We start from the raw sequence: 22,147 nt of genomic DNA on the forward strand, positions 1-22,147 counted from the left end.
AAAAGTGTGCCACCTTCTGGTACTGAACTTCAATGATTCAATTCGAATCTACCTCTCCCACATGATCCTGTGTCTGGCTCTTCTTTCGCCTATATTCTTTGGAATTAAGACTAAAGGAAAAACATATTTTATATTTTTTCAGTACTAAATTTTAAAAATTTGAAATACTTAAAAAGATTTTAAAGCATTGCATACTTTGCTTAAATAAGGCAAAATTGTTTTTAGTATGGGATTAATGAAAGATGCTGTAAGTTCAGTGATATGATGATTCCTCCTAGAAGAGACTGGGTGATCAGCATGATAAAGGGATTCCAGACAGAGGGGCAGGGCTGGACAAAGACATAGCAATGGGAAAACACAGCCTATTCAATGAAAGCAAAGTATCTGAGTCAAGGATGAGGTGTGAAAGTAGGGAGCAATGCAGTGTTTCCAGGTAAGATAGAATGACCAGAGTTTAATTTGACTAGTTCCAGGTAGGGTCACAGCATACAGGATGAAATGGAGTAGGTACCAATAACTGCAGCCATGCTGGCAGAGTACATACAGTTTGACAGGAACTTAGAAACCAACAGATAAATGGGCATAGGCCCTTGACAGTTAACTTTCAAAAGACAGGTGTATAACTAGCCTTCCCCTGGCTTCAAAAACTAGTCACAAAAGAGGTGAAATTAACATTTACTGTACCAACTTGACTTCCAGCTCCTACAAGCTGGCTTGCTAGATCTCACCAATACTCTTAAATGTTCCCTATTTCAGGATATCCCCAAAGATGTGCACCGTATTCAATGATAAATCATGGTGACCATAGTTAACACCTGCATCTTCCATGAACATATAATCAAGATTCCACCATGGCACTGCTGGCAGTGCTTAGTCCCTGACCTCCAGTCTACAACTGCTCAGCTCAGTCTCCACAGTACCTGCTGTAATGAGGTGATTTTGTTGGCACCTAAACTCTAGCTGAGGGCGTTACTTTCATTTGGAATAATTTCCTGACAGAAATGAGCCCCAGGGGCTTGAGAGCAATACTTTAAAGAGAGCTGAACTGCTGGGTATGCTGTAGACAGGAGGGTTAGAAAGGCAAGAGAGGGTGGGGAGGTGAGAAGCTAAGGGAAGGATGTGGAGACTGGTGCTGTGTAGAAGTGCTCTGTGAGTCTTGTGGAGACACTGAAGGGATTTCACATCTCAGTTGTATGGCAATTGCACCAGAAGGAGTGCTGTGAGCTTCTCAGAAATTCTTTTTTATATTTATTTATTTTTGGCTGTGTTGGGTCTTTGGGCTTTCTTCATTGTGGTGTGCAGGCTCCTCATTGTGGTGGCTTCTCATTGCAGAGCACAGGCTCTGGGCACATGGGTTTCAGTAGTTGCAGCACGCAGGCTCAATAGTTGTGTCTCATGGGCTCTAGAGCACAGGCTCCGTAGTTGTGGCACACGGGTTTAGTTGCTCCACGGCATGTGGGATCTTCCTGGACCAGGGAAGTCCCTGCACTGGCAGGCGGATTCTTAACCACTGCACCACCAGGGAAGTCCTGTGAGCTTCTCAGAAATTCTTAAAGGGGTTTTGGAATTGCCCAGACCGTGGAAATAGGAATTACAGGCAAATCTTACTCAGAACAAGGGGGGAGGGAAGTTCCACCTAATACCTGGCAACACAAATTTCAACCTGCTTTGGTGGGTGGGCCATGGTGGTGCCAGTGGTGGTAATTTTCCCACAAAAATCTGCAGATAAAACTCTTCCCCCTTACAGAACCACATTTTTCATTGTCATACAGTGCACTTTAACTCCTTGGAGCAAAGTTCGCTATTCGTAAGGCCTTTATAGTTACAAAACTGTGGCCCATTCAGGTGGTTTTCCAAAAAAATGGAACAGCCTGCCCCCCAAAAGGCCACTAGTTCTTGCAAAATTGGAATTTACTTGTACTTAACTGGGAACGAGAAACCTTTAATAGCTTTCTAGGAAGTGAAATGGAAGGGTTGGGGGTAAACTGTTGAGGGAGATTTAATTTCTTCTTTACATCCTTATGAGCAGTCTGGGTTTTTAGCATGAACTTGAATTACTATTACCGTTTTATTAAAAAGGAGATGTAGGGCTGACCGTGGTGGATGTTTTGAGGGCAGCCAAGCTGCCTCTTGTGGAAGCTTGAACTGGCTGTGTAGCTTTCTCCCTTTGTCTCATACCCATGTCCACCAATGAGAATGCTAATTCACCAGCCGCCCGACTTAACAGATTCAAGAACAAGGGGAAAGACAGTACAGAAATGAGGCAGCGCCGAATAGAAGTTAATGTGGGGCTCAGGAAAGCTAAGAAGGGTGACCAGATGCTGAAAAGGAGAAATGTCAGCTCTTTTCCAGATGATGCTGCTTCTCCACTGCAGGAAAACCACACCAACCAGGGCACTGTAAATTGGTCTGTTGATGACACTGTCAAAGGCATAAGTAGCAACAACTTGGAAAGCCAGCTCCAAGCTACTCAAGCTGCTAGGAGACTGCTTTCTAGGGAAAAACAGCCCCCCATAGACAACATAATCCGGGTGGGTTTGATTCCAAAATTTGTGTCCTGCATGGGCAGAACTGACTGTAGTCCCATTCAGTTTGAATCTGCTTGGGCCCTCACTAACATTGCTTCCAGGACATCAGAACAGACCAAGGCTGTGGTAGATGGAGTTGCTATCCCAGCATTCATTTCTCTGTTGGCATCTCCCCACGCTCACATCAGTGAACAAGCTCTATGGGCTCTAGGAAACATTGCAGGTGATGGCTTGGTTTTCCGAGACTTGGTTATCAAGTATGGTGCAGTTGACCCGCTGTTGGCACTCCTGGAGGTTCCTGATTTGTCATCTTTAGCACGTGGTTACTTACGTAATCTCACCTGGACACTTTCAAATCTTCGTCCTAACAAGAATCCTGCACCACCCCCGTTAGACGCTGTTGAGCAAGTTCTTCCTACTTTAGTTCGTCTCCTGCATCACGATGATCCAGAAGTTTTAGCTGATACCTGCTGGGCTATTTCCTACCTTACCGATGGTCCAAATGAACAGATTGAAATGGTTGTGAAAACCGGGGTTGTACCCCAACTTGTGAAGCTTTTAGGAGCTACGGAATTGCCAATCGTGACTCCCGCGCAAAGAGCCATAGGCAATATCGTCACTGGGACAGATGAACAGACTCAAGTTGTAACAGATGCAGGAGCACTTGCCATCTTTCCCAGCCTGCGAACAAACTCCAAAACAAATACTCAGAAGGAAGCTACGTGGACAATGTCAAACATCATGGCTGGCCACCAGGACCAAATACAACAAGCTGTACATCATAGATTAGTCCCGTTCCTTGTTGGCGTTCTCTCTAAGGCAGACTTTAAGGCACAGAAGGAAGCTGTATGGGCTGTGACCAACTATACACGTGGTGGAACAGTTGAGCAGATCGTATACCTTGTTCATTGTGGCGTAATAGAGCCGTTGATGAACCTCCTAACTGCGAAAGACACCAAGGTTATTCTGGTTACTCTGGATGCCATTTCAAATATCTTTCAGGCTGCTGAGAAACTAGGGGAAACTGAGAAACTTAGTATAAGGATTGAAGAATGTGGAGGTTTGGACAAAATTGAAGCTCTACAAAACCATGAAAATGAGTCTGTGTACAAAGCTTCATTAAACTTGATTGAGACGTATTTCTTTGTGGAGGAAGAGGTAGACCAAAATGTTGTGCCAGCAACTACCTCTGAAGGGTTTACGTTCCAAGTTCAGGATGGCACTGCTGGGACCTTCAACTTTTAGACTGTACACCTGAGGCATTAAGTTGTTTGTTGTGTACTGTGTTTGGTAGAAGTTTGTCTTACTGTTTCTCTACTAAGAACTCTTTTTATACATGGTTTGTTATTGTAGCACTTTTTACAAAGAAACTATACTTGAACAGTTCTAAACTGTACATACTGTATGAAGCTTCTCCTCTCAATGGGTTTCTTATTTCTATGTGGAATTTCATATCTTGCAGTGCCCTGTAAATAAAGATTAAATTCCACCCTTTTCTTTACTTCAAAAAAAGAAGCAGATGTGGGCTTCCCTGGTGGTGCAGTAGTTGAGAGTCCGCCTGCCAATGCAGGGGACACAAGTTCGTGCCCCGGTCCGGGAAAATCCCACGTGCCGCGGAGCGGCTGGGCCCGTGAGCCATGGCCGCCGAACCTGCGCGTCCGGAGCCTGTGCTCCGCAACGGGAGAGGCCACAACAGTGAGAGGCCCACGTACCGCTAAAAAAAAAAAAAGAAGCAGATGTAATCATTAAAAAGAATGGAGTACAAATAGTTGGAAGTGAATTTATAAAATATATTACTAATGATAAAGCTGCATCAAAATGTATAATACCATATATGTGAAATAACTGATATCCGAATAGATATTTTATCCACTGGAATTCTATGAGGAATGGTGGACTCTCTAAGAAAAGCAGTGAATTTGAGAGTCAGGAAGTTCTCAGTGGTGTTCCCAATGGCAGGCATTAAGGAAAAAGTTTAAAGTCTACAACGTTTAGGGAATTCCCTGGTGGTCCAGTGGTTAGGACTCCCCGCTCTCACTGCCAAGGGCTCGGGTTCAGTCCCTGGTCAGGGAACTAAGATCCCTCAAGCTGTGCGGTGCAAAGTTTGCTTTAAATTCCATCAATGAGGGCTTCCCTGGTGGCGCAGTGGTTGAGAGTCCACCTGCCGATGCAGGGGGCGCGGGTTCGTGCCCTGGTCCGGGAGGATCCCGTGTGCCGCGGAGCGGCTGGGCCCGTGGGCCGCGGCCTCTGAGCCTGCGCGTCCGGAGCCTGTGCTCCGCAACGGGAGAGGCCACAACAGTGAGAGGCCCGCGTACCGCAAAAAAAAAAAAAAAAAAAAAAATTCCATCAATGAAAAGATTTTTAAATTATGTAAAACATTTCTTCCAGGACTTCCCTGATGGTGCAGTGGTTAAGAATCTGCCTGCCGATGCAGGGGACACGGGTTCGTGCCCCAGTCTGGGAGGATCCCACATGCCGCAGAGCGGCTGGGCCCGTGAGCCATGGCCGCTGGACCTGCGCGTCCGGAGCCTGTGCTCCACAATGGGAGAGGCCACAACAGTGAGACACCCACGTACCGCAAAAAAAAAAAAACAAAAAACACAGGCAATGTTTTAATTATGAAGTTTTGTTCCTTTCAAATACCTGCATTCCTGTTTTGTATGTGTTTTAGGCTAAGTATTACAGGTTAGAATTTAGCCCAGAATAGGTAGAAGTTTTAAAGTTACTCTACCCCTAGGAAAAGATTTTAAACACTACTAGATAATTCAGTTTTCTTTAAAAACTCTTTAATGTCACATTCAACACACAAGAAAAAAAAAGTTAGGTGATTTTTAAATTAAAAGTTACCTGAATTATGGCTGCACAAAGTTTAAACTCTAAATGAGCCCAATTATTGCTAAGACCCTGAATGTCAGGAAATAAAGAAGGCTCAGTAGTCACCACAATCATGCAAGTCAACCTTCACTGCAGAACCATCGCAGTTCAGTTCTACTACATCAGCAAGGAACTCTCTCAGCTTCTCTACATTACCACATATGTGCCCCAGCCTGGGATAAGCAATGATTCTCTCCAGAGGTACGTAAAACTTATCTCCAATACAGAAGGGTTGGGGAATCATCTCCATGGCTTTGTCTGCCTCTGTGAGTACTGGAACTGGAGGGTCTGAGATGAATTTTCTTGTTGGGTTGCCATTGTCTGCAGACTCAGGTTCCAATTCATGCTGTCTCAGACTCACTTGATATCTCCGTTTCATTCTGTTCACCTCTCGGTACACTAGATAAGTCACTACACGTCTACAGTAATCCATTTGCTGTAAACTCGGGTATGAGGTCGTATAAATCTGAAGAGAAAAAAATGCAAAAGACTGGGAATAGAAGAAAATTTTCAAAACCACTAGTAACCTGTTACCACATTAGAATTAACTACGTACAGATTAAGCATATGTACATGTCAAACCCTACCCTTTGTGAATGCTACAATTATAATGGGAGTCCAAAACTATTGACATAGACACTCTTCACCATATTCTTTTTTTTTTTTTGCAGTACGGAGGCCTCCCACCGTTGTGGCCTCTCCTGTTGCGGAGCACAGGCTCCGGACGCACAGGCTCAGCGGCCATGGCTCACGGGCCCAGCCACTCTGCGGCATGCGGGATCTTCCCGGACTGGGGCACGAACCTGTGTCCCCTGCATCGGCAGGCGGACTCTCAACCACTGTGCCACCAGGGAAGCCCCACCATATTCTTCTTCATACATACCTCCCAAAACCAGAAACTGCTAATCCTAACAGATTACAAAAGCGGGAGGGTGGTTTGCTGGAGCAAACAGCCTGGAAGTATTTCTAAGACAACAGCAGATCATTCTCTGTAACATGCTTGGAGACACTGTGGGGCATGGGATTCTCCTCAAAAAAGGTCATTTACACTTCTCTATAGTAGGGACTCATTTCACCATCCCAATAAATGAACTTGCTCTCAGAGCCACAAAGAATACTCACAACTTCATAAACATGTTTGCCATGGTGCTCCAAAACAGCAGATTCAGTTGCCTTTGCTATTTTCCGGAAGACCCCTATCTGGGTACAACATCCAACATCCTCAGCTCCTGCTGGTGGTTCTCCCACACCAGTAAACTCCACAGAGTAACTGTAGTGATTGGCCACGTCTAAAGCCCTAAAGTCAAAACAAAGAGAAAAATCATTTTTCCAAACTATTGTTAAACAACCATTTCCAGTAGAATAGGACATGAAAATTACAAGACAAAAAACAAGCTGCAATTCCTCCAACACCACCTAATGCCATATCACGGGGTTTGCTTATTTCCGTTAAGAGCGTTAAGGCAATGACAGTGTCAGTTTCCCAGTAACCAACAGAATATGGAGCAGTATGCAGGGATGGACAAGGAAACCAGAAGGGCTATAATCCCAACTCCTATTTGGGTTTGCAATTATGCCAGAACATGACCATCTGTCATGCTCCTGGGAGGTATCTCCTGATACCTTCACGTGAAAGGTACCTGCTGCCCACACACCCTTTCCACACGTGCCTGCCTGTGGGACCTGACAGAGAAAATAACGCCCAAATGTGGTGGTTTCTTAATGATTATATGCTAAGTTGCACTTTGGGAATAAAGTAAGAAATAAATTGTAGATAATAAGATTCACTTCATAGGGTTTAAAACTCCAGCACAGTCACAAAAAAACAAAAACACTTAAGAACTCACCAGGTCTGAAACTGCATTCTACTCCACTCAAATTTGTGATCTGAATCTCTGAAGACTGCAGATGGAAACAGGGAATTGAAATCGGAGTTTGGTGTGCTGATGACAATCATGGCTGGAGACATGTACCCAAATACGACTTCAGGAAACTTCGCCAGATCTTCTGAATCAAAATGTTCTATTCTAAAGTGGTAAGTAAGAAAGATATGAGTAAACCTAGCTTCACTTGCAAGTAGTTTCCTAATTGATGTAGCAAAACAACTTCTAACCATGGACCTCTCAGACCAGATAAGAGAAATATGGTTCAGCATTATTCACAATAGCCAAAAGGTGGCTGTAAACGGATGAATGGATAAGCAAACTGTGATACATACAATGGAATATTCAGCCTTAAAAAGGAAATTCAGACCCAGGCTGCACATGGATGACATGTATCATTGCTCCTTGGCTCTTCAACCAATGCTCTGATGTTCACCATAAGTAATTTCAAACATTAGGCGCCTACTATGTGCCAGACAACAGGAAATACAAAAGGAAAACACTCTGCTCTAGAGGACACATTACTAAAAACTGGAAATCTGAACACAATACCAGGTAAACTGACCCCAGAATAAGACCCTTAACTACTATTAAAAGGTCATTAAGAGACATCTTGGTTTCTGAATACCATTTCCCATTAAAAGGAACCAGAAATGGCAGACTGGGAAGGAAAAGTAGACAACCAGCCTGGTACATCTTGCTACGCCAGAAATAAAGTGCTTAAAAAGGGACAGACATATCACAAGGACACAGGAGCCAGCCTGAAGGGACCCCCACTGACCAATCTTGGGAAGATCTGAACAACAAAATACAGTAAGTTACAAACCATTTAAAAAAATAGAAATTCATGAGTTCATACTGATGATAATTAAGTGAGGTGGGAGGGCTACTGACTAGTAAATATAGAGAAGTGCTGAAATTGCAAAAACCATTTGCCACCATATAATGTAGGGAAATTTGGATGAGTGACAAGATATGTGTATGGTCTGCAGTCTCCAGACTGCTTATCAGTTGTCAGAGGTGAGGGGGATGAGGGGGAGTAGTAATTGTACAGCTAAGCAACCACACCTTGACAGGGAAGATCAAAATTAACCTCCCCAAGGACAAATGGATATTGGTGCCTCCAGATGGAATGACCCGAGGATCCAAATAACATCTTCAGTGCTCTACTGTGTTCCAGGAATGCATAGCCTGAGTCTAACCATTAAAAGCCAAAAATGAAAAATATTCTTATTAAAAATAAAGGGAAGGGCTTCCCTGGTGGCACAGGGGTTAAGAATCCACCTGCCAATGCAGGGGACATGGGTTCGAGCCCTGGTCCGGGAAGATCCCACATGCTGTGGAGCAACTAAGCCCGTGCGCCACAACTACTGAGCCTGCGCTCTAGAGCCCGCGAGCCACAACTACTGAGCCCACGTGCCTAGAGCCCGTGCTCCACAAGAGAAGCCACCGCACCACAACGAAGAGTAGCCCCCGCTCGCCGCAACTAGAGAAAGCCCGCGCACAGCAGCAAAGACCCAACACAGCCATAAGTAAATAAATAAATTTTAAAAGTAAAAGTAAATAAAGGGAACTGGGGAATTCCCTGGTGGTCCAGTGGTTAGGACTCAGAGCTTTCACGGGGTTCAATCCAGGGTCGGGGAACCAAGATACCACAAGCCCCGAGGTGTGGTCAAAAAAGAAAAGAAAAAAACAGGAATTGGTTATTTAATACTGAATTTATTAGGGGCAAAGGGTAAAACCTACCCTTTGGTAAAACTTGGGTAAAACCTACCCATTTTCTGAACCTTAAATGGTTCAGAAAAAAAAAATGTGTGGAGGGAGAGGGAGACAGCAGGAGAGCACATATATACAAGATAAAATAAAGAAAATGTTAATCTGTGAATCAGGATAAAGGATATGGGTGTTCCTAGTACTTTATACATTTTGCATCTTACCTATAAACTTGAAATCATTTCCAAACAAAAAGTTGAAAAAGGCCAGTAAAAAGCCAATCCCAGCTGACAAGCAATTTTATTTACAAATAACTCAGATTATGACAAATATTTAGGACACTAAATTTACTGAGACTAATTCATTCCAATTTTTCAAATGAACGTATACAGTAAGAATCAGTTTAATACTTACAATTCAATACATGCTACCAAATCAAATCCAAGCAAACGACAGTCTTTCTCCAAAACAGAACCGTGATACAAGGTAATAACTAAATCCAGCTCTCGAGGATCCAGATGATCCCCCATGCATGGGGACAGCCTAGACCTGCAGAAGCATTATTGCAGAAGGAACATTTGAACACATATAATCTATTTGGAATATCTTACCAGCTACAGAAACTCTGATCTTCTGATAAATTATCTTTTGCTTACATTGGTAATTCTGACATGGCCTGTTTCCATGACTTGCTGTATTAAGCACAAGGTCATAGGGTCACTTCCTCTCTCATAGGGCATTTTTTTAAATACATCTTTATTGGAGTATAATTGCTTCACGATGTTGTGTTAGTTTCTCTTGTACAACAAAGTGAATCAGCTATACATATACATGTATCCCCATATCCCCTCCCTCCCTCCCTCCCTATCCCACCCTCCTGAGCTGATCTCCCTGTGCTATGCGGCTGCTTCCCACTAGCTATCTGTTTTGCATTTGGTAGTGTGTATATGTCAATGCTACTCTCACTTCGCCCCAGCTTCCCCTTCCCCCCCAGCCCCCTGTGTCCTCAAGTCCATTCTCTATGTCTGTGTCTTTATTCCTGCCCTGCCACTCGGTTCATCAGTACCTTTTTTTTTTTTTTTTAGATTCCACATATATGTGTTAGCATACAGTATTTGTTTTTCTTTTCTGACTTACTTCACTCTGTATGACAGACTCTAGGTCCATCCTATTCACTACAAATAACTCAATTTCGTTTCTTTTTGTGGCTTGAGTAATAATACATTGCATATATGTGCCACATCTTTTTTATCCTTTCATCTGATGATGGACACTTAGGTTGCTTCCATGTCCTGGCTATTGTAAATAGTGCTGCAATGAACATTGTGGTACATGACTCTTTTTGAATTATCTCATAGGGCATTAAATGGCCAATGAGAATAATAAGATTTTTAATATTTGATATTCCTCTCATTATTAATACTTTTGGTTCTCTCACCTCACTTTGGATCAGTGATTTTCAATTTTTTGTTCTTTAGAAGAAAAACATTCTTAAAACAATCTGTGGAAGTCATGTATGAGTGAGACTCATTCAAACTGAAGGAGGCCTCGGGCTTCTACCCCAGCGCTGTGGCAATTTAAATCCTCTGCTACAAGTTATCGTGGAGTTCAGCATTAGACTTTGCTGTTTGAAATTGAATTTGTAATGCTTTGATTGCTATAAGTACTGAATTGAAGCTATACTTTCTACATAGGTAGAAGCAAAACTTCTAGGTATTATTCACAACATACAGGCAAATCACTGTCATGGTAAAGGCATTATTTGGTGAGCCTGGGGCTCTCATAGTGCCTCCTTTTAAACAAGTTATAAAGAACTTGTATAAAAAACACTTCATCTGAGTGTAGAGAAGAAACGTTATGGACACCAAGGGGGGGGAAAGTGGCAGGGGGGTCATGGTGGTGTGATGAATTGGGAGATTGGGATTGACATATATACAATAATATGCATAAAATAGATAATAAGAAACTGCTGTATAAAAAAATTAATTAAATTAAAAAAAAACCCACTTTATCTGGGAATTCCCTGGCAATCCAGTGGTTAGGACTCTGCGCTTTCACTGCCGAGGGCCCAGGTTCAATCCCTGGTCACAGAACTAAGATCCCACAAGCCGCGTGGCCATAAAAAAATTTTTTTTAATTCGAAAAAAAACCCACTTCATCTAACTATAATTAATAGTGCCACTAGTTTTACAACATCGTAAAGCAACTATACTCCAAAAAGAATTAATTTTTTTAAAAAGTGCCACTAGTTTTAGACTAATGCATAATTATTTTAGAAACTCAATATTACCCATTCCATTTAAGTCTCTCTTCATTGATATCCACTCCAACAAGTTCTTCAATGCACTTTTGGTATTTTAATATCATTAGGAGGCATGCATCACCACACCCCAAGTCTGCAACCTGTAGATGAGAAAGAATGTTATTTCAAAGACATTATAGCCAGAAGTCACATATGATCAAGCATGTTTTTTTTTTCCAGAAGGAGTGGGTATCAAAAGAATTATACAGTATCTTTTTGGTAGAAAAAATAAACAAAAAGAAAATTAACCAGAAACATTGTAAACCCGGGGGGAAAAGATAAGGCCTGTTAACCTCCCATGACCTACTAGAGTGTCTGGACAATAAACTAACTCAGGTATCAAGGTATATCCTAGAGGCCTGGCACAGGGAGAGCACACATGACACGCAAGTGTGCTAAGAGGAATCTGTGTCTCTGAGAAGCTTCAACAAGATTTAGAAAAGGATGCTCACCAAATATACCAGGATATAGCTTGATCTCGTTAATCTAATCCCCTTAATATATATTCACACATTCTTAAAGATTTTTATTAAATGTGTTTTCTTCATCACACAACAGTCTTCATTAACCACAGGTAAGTTACCTATATTTCTGAACCCCACTTTAGGTGAAAAGGGCAAATGAAGATAACTCATGACAGACACTTAAAAGTACCCACACCCAAAAAGATGTGTAATCTAAGTTGCACCCATGGTTATTCAGTAATTTTCCTCTTTGAGGCAGGCACATTTATGGGATGGTGGAAGAATGGGAACACAGAATTGCAAAACGAAAATCTAGTTTCAGAAAGCAAATCACAGGAAGCAATGAACTGTGCTAATTTTTAAACAGTATACCCAATTTTCTTCCAAGCAGGAATTGAGCTGAAACTATACTAAGGATACATGAGCCCCATCACTACCTACAAACTACATAGCAAAAAGCAGTTTGTAGAGTTTAACTTTACAAAACTCATGAGAGAAACCACCATTTTCCTTAAGAAGTCTGTCATCCTTTAGCCTGTAACTGACCCTATAGACTTCAGATATTCACTGGGCCTAGCCAGCTCCCTTGGTCCTATGAAATCCAAACACTGACACAGAAGGGAGGTGTTACCCAGACAAAATCCAGTGCCAGCACTGATCGTGAACCTTTGCTACAAAGGGAAAGCGAATAAATGCCAAGGGCTCCTTGCCTCTCCCCCACCATTATTACCTAATTAAAAAGAACCACAGTACCTATGTCCACAAGACTAGTCTGCTTGATGTTCGGACTAAATGCTCTAGAAATGTGGAACACATAAAGATCACATCCAATGGTAAAATGTCAAGATTTTCTTCACATCTGAAACTGGCAATGTTGAATTTTACTGGAGCTCTGTGCACCTGGTAAACAGGTTAAAGGTATCCACCTATGTTTTGTATTTCCAGAAAGGGCTTTCAGAAGGTACCATATTCCCCCACACTCACAGATGCTGCCTAGTGTTCCCATTCTTTGCCTTGAGTGATTACCTTGACTACTTGTCCCAAAATTCTCCTCCCTCCAGGCCCCTGAACATTGGACTGTATTCAGCTAAGGATCCCTCCCAGAAAATAGGCTGGCTTCAGGGTTCACACATTCCACTATCCAATCATACCACCCTTTTATCCCACTTCCGCTCATCCTCCTCTCTATAAAAGAAAAATCCCTTTTGCTCATTAAGACAGATGCTCTCCCTATGCAACCCTTTCCCTCCTTGCAAAAGTCTTTTTGTATAGTCTCTGCTTACTTGCTAAGTCCTTACTAAGATTTTTTATTTGACAAAGCATTATATATATTATTATATTATAATGCATTATTATATTATAAGGCATTATAAACAAATGTTTGGAAAGAGAAATACCTACCTTCTTGGGTTGATGTTGCTCCACTAATTTTTTAACGAATTGGTAGCGCTGTTTGTATAATGGAGGATTAAACTTAATTATCTTCTTGTTGGGGACTTCTTCAACATTACCATCAACCACACTATTGCACTGAAAGTTTACAAACAAAATAAAAGGGGGAGTGGGGGAAGTGTTCTAATCATGCATGACTTTAGGAATTAAATAAGAAGAACGTTTTATGTCCCCCAACCACTTCATAGAACACATAGGCCCTTAAATCATCTCAAGTCCTAAGATCAGGTGGCACTGTGCTTCCTCCACACTTCATTTCATTTAAGCCTCCTCTCATGTCTTTTAAGTGATTATCTGGCTCTAATTCTCCCTATAGCCTAGAGTCGGCTGAAGAGAAAATTACTTATGAATGCACTTAATAAAACAATTGTAAGTCTCCTAGCCACACGGGACTTTTAGTGGAGTGAACTGCCAAAGCCTGGGGTCCAGGTCGGCAGGAGGCTAGAAGCTGTTTATAACTGACAAAGATTCTCCTTAACCAAACTGAAGTCAGACTGAGCCGCCTTTTTTTTTTTTAATTAATTTTTATTGGAGTAGACTTGTTTTACAATGTTGTGTTAGTGTCTGCTGTACAGCACGTGAATCATGGGCCCTCTTTAGACTACACCTACCTGGATCCTATCCTATCTTTGGCTGGCCTGGCCCAGTTTTAGCAGGAATCCTGCTAAGTCACCCCCACTTGATATCTGCTCTATCTGTATCTGATCAAACATCTCATCCCCTGCCCTCAATGTATGATCAAGCTGGCCCACCTTCAGAAGCCTATCAAGTAGGTTTAGCAAGAACCCCATACCCTTGATGGGGTTCTCCTCTCTTTTCCATCCACTGATTCCCTCACTCTGCTCATACGCTATAAATCCCCCCACCCCCATCTATTGCATGGATTTGGGCCCCACCCCTCTCCCCTACTGCAATGCTCTTATTGCAATAGTCCTAAGCAGTTTTCCTTTTTAATAGTCTTATTCAGAGCCTTTTACAAATGTCAAAATTTCCTTGACATGACCCCAGTAGAAAATAATGTCATGATTAACCCATAACTGCTGTTACTGCTGTTCCTAAATACTAGTCTTATAAAGGAATACAGTCCAAAAGGCACTAGGGGGCTTCCCTGGTGGCGCAGTGGTTGAGAGTCCACCTGCCGATGCAGGGGACACGGGTTTGTGCCCCGGTCCGGGAAGATCCCACATGCCACGGAGCGGCTAGGCCCGTGAGCCATGGCTGCTGAGCCTGCGCGTCCGGAGCCTGTGCTCCGCAACGGGAGAGGCCACAACAGTGAGAGGCCCGCGTACCGCAAAAAAAAAAAATCAAAAGGCACTAGGGCATTGCTGTCCAATAGAAATATGCAACCTTCTCATAGCCTACTTTTAATGTTTTTAAGAAGGTGTAATTATATTAACCAATATATCTGAACTATTTCAAGATAAAATCAGAAATGCTTGATCTGTATTTGAATTTCAAAAAAAAGGTACATTTAAAAAGATTCGCATACCCAAGTTATTCCAAACATATTAAATGTTTTCCAATAATGAAATTTTTTAAAACTAATTTTAAAGTCAAGTGAAGTTCCGTTCCTCAGCTGTTCAAGCCACATCTCAAGTATTCAATAACCATGTGTAATATAACCATTTTATATTGTAAAAAGGACTTGAGCATCCGCGAGTTTTGGTGTGCACGGGGCGTCCTAGAACCAATACCCCAGGGAATACGAAGGGAGGACTGTACCTCACAGTACATCGCGAGGATGACTCTTCCGAGTCATACAGCAGGTCACGAAGGGAAGCCTTACCTCTATGTTGTTTTCTGCCATTGTTTTCAAGTTTCGTTGAGACAAAAATAAATATGTCTCCTTCAATCCCTAGGAATCAGCAACGACTAGGCTGTAAATACAATATACCAGTTTTTGTAGAAGAGAAGCCTGGACTGTATAGCTGCCTAGATCATTGAGAAGGAAGAGAGCAAGCTTTCTTCTTTCTCTTTACATTTAATCCACAGAATTTATCCAGGAAGTTCTGTTTCAGACAATATCAAAGAGGCTCAGGAAGCTGGGCATGCTGGGCACGCAAGTAACTTTCCGCCACACCAAACACATGCAATAACACCCATTCTTTCCTTTTACTATTAGTTTGATACAAACTGAGCAATTTTATCAGTTGTGACTATTTCATTAAAGCCCTCAACCTCACTCAAATTGCTTTCAACTACTCTTTCACACATGGTCGAAATGAAATTTAAAGAGAAAAGCGTCCTAAGCAAGTGATAAACTAAAGGTGCTCCAGCATATATCCAATTCACTACTGGCCTTGAATTTAAGTTTTAGTTCTCTATTACACACCTCTATCAACTACAACTCAGTCTAAAAAGTAGGCATGTCAATCTAACTTTTGGGTTATTCTCTAAATCTAACTCCGAAACCCTCCTCAAGCGAGCCAGCGTTAAGGCATTTATGCAACTATTAGCTTCGAGTAAGAAGTACCTCCAAATGCACAAGCAGAGCGCGGCGGCGACCAGCAGATACTGCAGAGAAGAGCGGGTCCCGCAGAGCGTCGGCTACATTTAACTCCGGGCCCCGCCCCTGACGCCTGCGCACGCGCCGCCTCGCCACGTGACGTTACCCGCCCGCCGCCACACACGCGCTCTCCGCGCCTGCGCCGTCGGCTCGGCCCGGGGGCGCACTACTCCGCCCGAGGCGTCCAGAGCCCAGCCCGGGGACCATCCTATTCCTCTAGGCTCCCGGCTCCAAGACGTCGGTTTTGTGTCTCTTAACGACCGCTGTTGGCGTACTCCCCAAAGCCATTTCTACGTGTTCATCCTCACCTTGGCGGGGGGACCACGGTCCCTGCCACGTCCCTCCTCGCGAGCGGCTGCGACCCGCCCCAGCCGCCCAGGAGCCGCGACTGTTGGATCGAGGCAGCCCCCCGCTCGGGGTGTCCGCGGTCGCGAGCAGGGCCTCCGGCTCTGACGGCTGTTGGATTCGTGGCTCTCCCCGTGCGCGGCAAAGAGCTGAAAACATTCCCGGCCAATGGAAGGTGGCAAGAGGAGCGGCCAGGCTGAGCGCAAGCCGCATAGCGGCTCGTGTCCGAATCAGCCAACGCTCCCATTCCCAGAACAATCCACAAGGACCTTAAAGCGGATCCTGGTCTGCCTGAAGTTGGGCCAATAACATCTGAAATCAGAAAAACCTTCAGACCTTTCAGCCCGCACTACCGCATGCTGGACACGCAAGTAACTGATCTCTTAGAAAAGTTACTGTATCAGGTCCCTTGTCCCTTGCAGAGATTCAGATTAACACTTCATAAATAAGTTCTTTCTTTGTTGTACGTGAGGGAAGAGTTTAATGAGGAGAGGAGAAGCGAAGCTGTCTTTTTTTTGTGGAGGGGGGATTTAGTCCTATTTTAAAAGAATCAATCTGGTTTTACTAATGAATTAATAAGCCGTTAACATACCATAAATAATATATTCAGAAATAATATATTTTCAAACGCTTAATCCCTACTACATGCAAAGCACAATGCTGACCCCTTTGGGGTATCACAAAGATATATTGCAAAGTTTTTATTTTTGGTATGTTGAGGTATCTAGTCTCATAGGAAAAAGTTTGTAACTTATGGGAAGCTTCAACGTTTGAGAGGTTCCTGTTGGCCCTAGGAAACAAAAGTTTTAACCAATAGCCTTCCATGAAGGAGCATATTCCTTATTACAGAATATATAAATAGGACCTTCAAACGTTAGTAAGTTAATTCCACTTCTTTGTATTTTTAAATTAGTTAAATAAGGAGGCCATTTGACGAGGTGGTTCTTGTGCCCTGAAAAGCCTGTATAAGCAAACCAAAACCAAAGTATGCAAATGCCTCAGTGTTAAGAAATGGAAACCTAAGGACAACCAATCATAAGCAAGCAGACTTTTCCAAATAAGGCACCAGCTTACGCTTGTGAAAGAAAAAACAAAATGGTGTGGGTAGGGCTTCCCTGGTGGCACAGTGGTTGAAAACCTGCCTGCCAATGCAGGGGACACGGGTTTGAGCCCTGGTCTGGGAAGATCCCACATGCCGCGGAGCAACTGGGCCTGTGAGCCACAACTACTGAGCCTGCGCGTCTGGAACCTGTGCTCCGCAACAAGAGAGGCCGCGATAGTGAGAGGCCCGCACACCGTGATGAAGAGTGGGCCCCGCTCGCCGCAACTAGAGAAAGCCCTCGGACAGAAACGAAGACCCAACACAGCCAAAAATAAATAAATAAATAAAAAATAAAAATACAAAAAAAACATGGTGTGGGTATTGCTAAGAGAGCTCTCTGAAATGGAGCCCGGAGGCCATTGAAGAAGTATGACTAATGCACATCTCAGCCTGGGTGGAATCTGAACTTAGACCATTTGTTGTCTTAACACAGGCAACCAGAACATCTGCCCAATGTTCCAGAAACTCAAGATATTTATTGGACCCTTACCCTAAAATAACTCCTGAAAAAGTATCCCTTAAGAGTAAATATTTCCTTTCTTGTGTCCAGTCAATCATAATTCTTGCCAGACAACTTTAACAACTTCGTGGTTGTGTGTGACTCTCTCTTCCCCAAAACACTGGGTTTTACCCGAATCTGTGTTTCTCTTTTTTTTTTCTTTTTTTTTTTTTTTTGGCCACACTGCTTAGGGGATCTCAGTTCCCCGACGAGGGATTGAACCCAGGCTGCGGCAGTGAAAGCCAGGAATCCAAACCACTAGGCCACCAGGGAACTCCCAAATCTGTGTCTCCTGCGTTGCAATTCCTAAGACCCCAAATAAACTCTTTTCGTATTTGCAACCTTCTGCATTTCTTTGTCAACAAGCTATAGCCACTCAAGTAATTTCCTTGCTTTGCTTTGGCGTCTTCCCTATAAAGCCTTCCCTGAAAAATAATTTTCAGTAGAGCACTTTTATGGATACTGGATTCCAGTCCTGTTCATTGCCTCTGAGGTTTTGTCATCTACCTACAAATTGGACTGGATCCTGAATTCTTCTAGGTTTCTCCAATATCTGAGTCACCAAGCTAACATTTCCACATTTCTCCCACTCTTCTGACTTAGAATCACTAAGAACAAAAACTGCCCTTTTCTCAAAGCTCTGAAAGCTGAAGCTGGATGACTTGATATAAACTTCAGAGAAATCGCCTCAACAGCTCATGCCCAGACAAACTTTGTGCTTTTTGCTCTGTGAGCCACTCAGAAAGTTCACTGGAACACCTTATGACATCAACCAGAGATAACAGGAAAATCTGTCAGATTGTCACTGCCTCTCCTCATTCTGACTGAAGATGCTTCAAGCCTAACATCTAGAAATCTTCTTGACTAACTACTCCCTGGACTCAAAACCTTTGTTTATAGTCTGTTCTAACCATTAACCTTGTTTTTCTTTTGTTTCCATTGTAATGTGTCTTATTAAATACATGATTGCTTGCACCATATAGGCCTGACTTTGGGAGTCCACCTTCATCACTGTCTCCTGAAATGAGATCCAACTCTTTAATTCAACTGACCTATTCTCAGGATTAAGAGACTAGTTCAATGAGATATAAAACAATCTACCAACTCAGCTTCTGGGGAAGTTTCAAAGGCAGGAATAAACTCTTGGGGAAGTTTCAAAGGCAGGAATGAAGAGTAGAAGAATATGGCACCCCAAAATATGCCTCTTTGGCATAAGGCCTCTTTTAAGCTGATTGTTTAAAGAAACAGCAATCATAGGAGAATCTCTGAAAACATAGTAGTAGTTACCCTTTTGAAATGGAAATTTACGTTTATAAAGGAAAGCTCCATTTGTAAGGATGTCTCTCTCTCTGTACCTGGCAGAGAAAGATGACTAAATCACATGAAATCTTATCACTGGAGAAAGAAGACATTGATTTGATGGACTTCCCTGGCGGTCCAGTGGTTAAGACTCCATTCTTCCTGGGTATAGCCCAGTGTACAGGAGGTATACAGGTTAATAAACTATCTGTTTTTCTCTTGTTAATCCATCTTTTATTACAGGGAATCTCAGCCAAGAACTCAGAAGTGTAAAGGAAAAATTATTTTTCCTCCCCTTTGGTATGATTCCATTTTTACAGGATACCTAGAATAGTCAAATTCATAGAGACAGAAAGTAGAATTGTCACCAGTGGAACAGCGATTTCCTCGGTTCTTGTCCTCTCAAGGGGAAGAATTCAGACAAGAGACATAAAGCAGTTTTAAGCAGCAAGAGTTTTATTAAGCAAAGTGAAAGTACACTCCCAGGAAAGGATGAGAGAAGACTGTCTGGAAACCAGAAGCAGCCCCACAATGGGGGTAGGGTTTGTTTTTAAGAGTGGTGGAAAGTCCCTCTCTGTGTCCTGTGTCATTTGACTGACAAGTTGATTGACAGCTTTAGGTTATACAACTTTTCTCCTTGTGTGCAGGTGCTTACCCTTAAGCACCCAAGTGAAACTCATGGCAGGGGGCGTTGGGGGGCAAAAATCGCAATGCTAATTTATTACAAATAAAGCATAATGAACCCGGGTTACTTTGAGTCACATTTTAGGTCTTGGTGCTCCTGCGCCAACCTATGCTGGCAGATTTTATCTAGCTTGGTCCTGATAAGGCTGGAAACCTAGCAGTCCTTGACCACTAAAGGGAGGATCTCCGGGCATGTTCTGATCACCAGTGTCCAGGTCGGGGAGGGAAAGATGACCCCGTACAGGACGGGGTGGGGACCTGCCCACGTCTGACTAGCTACCTAAAAGAATGGTAGTTGCCAGTGGCTGGAGGAGGGAATTGGGAGTTGCTGTTTAATGGGAACAGAGTTTCAGTTTGGGATGATGGAAAAGTTCTACAGATGGATGATGGGGATGGTTGGACAACAATGTGGGGTTTTTTGTTTTTGTTTTTTTAATTTATTAATTTATTTTTGGCTGTGTTGGTTCTTCGTTGCTGCATGTGGGCTTTCTCTAGTTGCGGTGTGCGGGCTTCTCATTGCGGTGGCTTCTCTTGTGGAGCATGGGCTCTAGGCACGTGGGCTTCAGTAGTTGTGGCACGTGGGCTCAGTAGTTGTGGCTCACGGGCTCCAGAACGCAGGTTCAGTAGTTGTGGCGCACGGGCTTAGTTTCTCCGCGCATGTGGGGTCTTCCCAGACCAGGGCTCAAACCCATGTCTCCTGCATTGGCAGGCGGATTCTTAACCACTGAGTCACCAGGGAAGTCCCACAACAATGTTAATGTACTTAATGCCACTGAACTATACACTTAAAAATGATAAGTTTCATGTGTATTTTACCTCAATTTTAAAATATTTAAAGAAAAAAAATTTTTAAGTTAACAAATGATCTGTATAGGATTCCTGGATTTAGAGGTTTTGCTTTGCCTGCTGGTTGGCTCATTTATACAATTGAATTCTCATGTCCAGCTCCAGCTCCCTCTCCAAATTTGCCTATTTCATCATTCTCTTGGTCTCCCACTCTCTCAGAGCCTGAACATCATCCTTGGCTCTAGCCATTTCCGCCCTTCCCACATTTGGACAATCACCAAACCTTGACCTCTTCAAGCTGTCAGTTGCATCTGTTCCTTCCCACAGCCAATATTGTAGCTTACCCTTTGTCATCTCATTTTCTCATCATACCTAATCTTACCTTCCTCCACTAGATTCTAAGTGCCACTGAGATACAGGCCACGTTATACCTTTTCAGAATGAGTTTTAAGTCAAATAGACCTTAAATCCTAATTTGGCTATTACTTTCTACACTTTGGAAATTTACTTACCCTCTCTGTCAGTTTTTTCAGTTGAAAAATGAGAAATAAGATTACCTATTCAATAAGTGGATATTGTGTGCCTATTGTGCACCAAGTACTGGTTTGAGTGAAAAAGACAGTTAAAGGTCCTCTCTATGGCTCTAATTTTCTTTAATTTTTATTTATTTATTTGGCTGCCTTGGGTCTTCGTTGCTGCGCGTGGGCTTTCTCTATGTTCGGTGAGCAGGGGCTACTTTTCCTTGCGATACACAGGCTTCTCATTGCATTGGCTCCTCTTGTTGCAGAGCACGGTACAGGCTCTAGGTGCGGGGGCTTCAGTAGTTGCGGCACGTGGGCCATAGAGTGCAGGCTCTGTAGCCGTGGCGCACGGGCTTAGCTGCTCCGCGGCATGTGGGATCTTCCTGGACCAGGGATCAAACCCACGTCCCCTGCATTGGCAGGCGGATTCTTAAGCACTGCGCCACCAGGGAAGTCCCTTTTATGGCTCTTCTATTCCAGCAGGTATAGATGTCTGACATGAACTAAATGACCCAAAATTAGCCTGGATGCCAGTTTGAGCCTGATGCTCAAAACAGGCTGAAATATTTGAAAGTTTTGAAAGAAGGTGATTGTATTTCGCATGTAAAAGGAATGTAAACAGTTTGTGGCCAGGAGGAAGATTGTGACAGATTAAGGTGTACAAAATTCTTTGACGTGCCTATTGAAAAGTGAGGTCTGTTCTCTTTTTGAATCTGGCTGGGTTTTGTGATTTCGCCAATGAATGGAATACTGAAGTGTCAGTTTCAGGCCCAGGTGTTAAGAAACTGGCAACTTCTACTTCCTGTCTCTTGGAATCCAGATGCCATGCTGTGAGGATGAACATTCCTACTGCCTTGCATGCAGCCATGCTATAAACTCCGTACTTTCCTTCACCACAACCTGGGGTTAGTAGGTTGGCTTTGCTGCACTGAGGGCAAACGTGTTTAGAATAAGGATGAGCCGTCAGTACCACCATATGCTGAGTCCTGTGAGTGCTCCTAGTGAGATACCCAACCTGAGGGGGACCTTGGGGACCCCTAACATACTGCCTAAAACAACTTCTTTCCTTTGTGTCTCTCTGGAATGCACTCTTGCCCTGGGAGTCTGCTGACAGTTTCCAGGACATGAGGAGATAAAATGCCAGTGTTTCTTTAAAAGGAAAAAGACATAAAGGTCATGAGTGCAGAGA

At 43.2% G+C, this 22,147-nt stretch overlaps 1 protein-coding gene and 1 pseudogene across 1 annotated transcript; one reads left to right on the top strand and one right to left on the bottom strand.

The window, feature by feature from the left end:
* The first annotated feature begins 2,180 nt into the window (after positions 1-2,180).
* LOC136133194 (importin subunit alpha-1 pseudogene) lies at positions 2,181-3,773 on the top strand (annotated as a pseudogene).
* A 1,684-nt stretch (positions 3,774-5,457) lies between these two features.
* HENMT1 (HEN methyltransferase 1) lies at positions 5,458-15,023 on the bottom strand. Its single transcript, XM_065890596.1, has 7 exons — positions 15,003-15,023; positions 13,166-13,294; positions 11,289-11,401; positions 9,413-9,547; positions 7,250-7,429; positions 6,525-6,699; positions 5,458-5,868 (listed from the first exon to the last, which is right to left on the bottom strand). Exons 1-7 carry the CDS (start codon positions 15,021-15,023, stop codon positions 5,458-5,460), a joined length of 1,164 nt encoding a protein of 387 aa, XP_065746668.1.
* Between the last annotated feature and the right edge of the window lie 7,124 nt (positions 15,024-22,147).

The sequence above is a fragment of the Phocoena phocoena genome, chromosome 1 (genome assembly GCF_963924675.1).
Source record: "Phocoena phocoena chromosome 1, mPhoPho1.1, whole genome shotgun sequence".
Taxonomy (NCBI): domain Eukaryota; kingdom Metazoa; phylum Chordata; class Mammalia; order Artiodactyla; family Phocoenidae; genus Phocoena; species Phocoena phocoena.

Coding starts and splice junctions, on each gene's coding strand:
- HENMT1 (XM_065890596.1), bottom strand. CDS start 15,023: ATGGCAGAAAACAACATAGAG. Junction 13,295..15,002: donor TGGCAGAAAACAACATAGAG/GTAAGGCTTCCC, acceptor GTAAACTTTCAG/TGCAATAGTGTGGTTGATGG. Junction 7,430..9,412: donor TTGGTAGCATGTATTGAATT/GTAAGTATTAAA, acceptor TTACCACTTTAG/AATAGAACATTTTGATTCAG.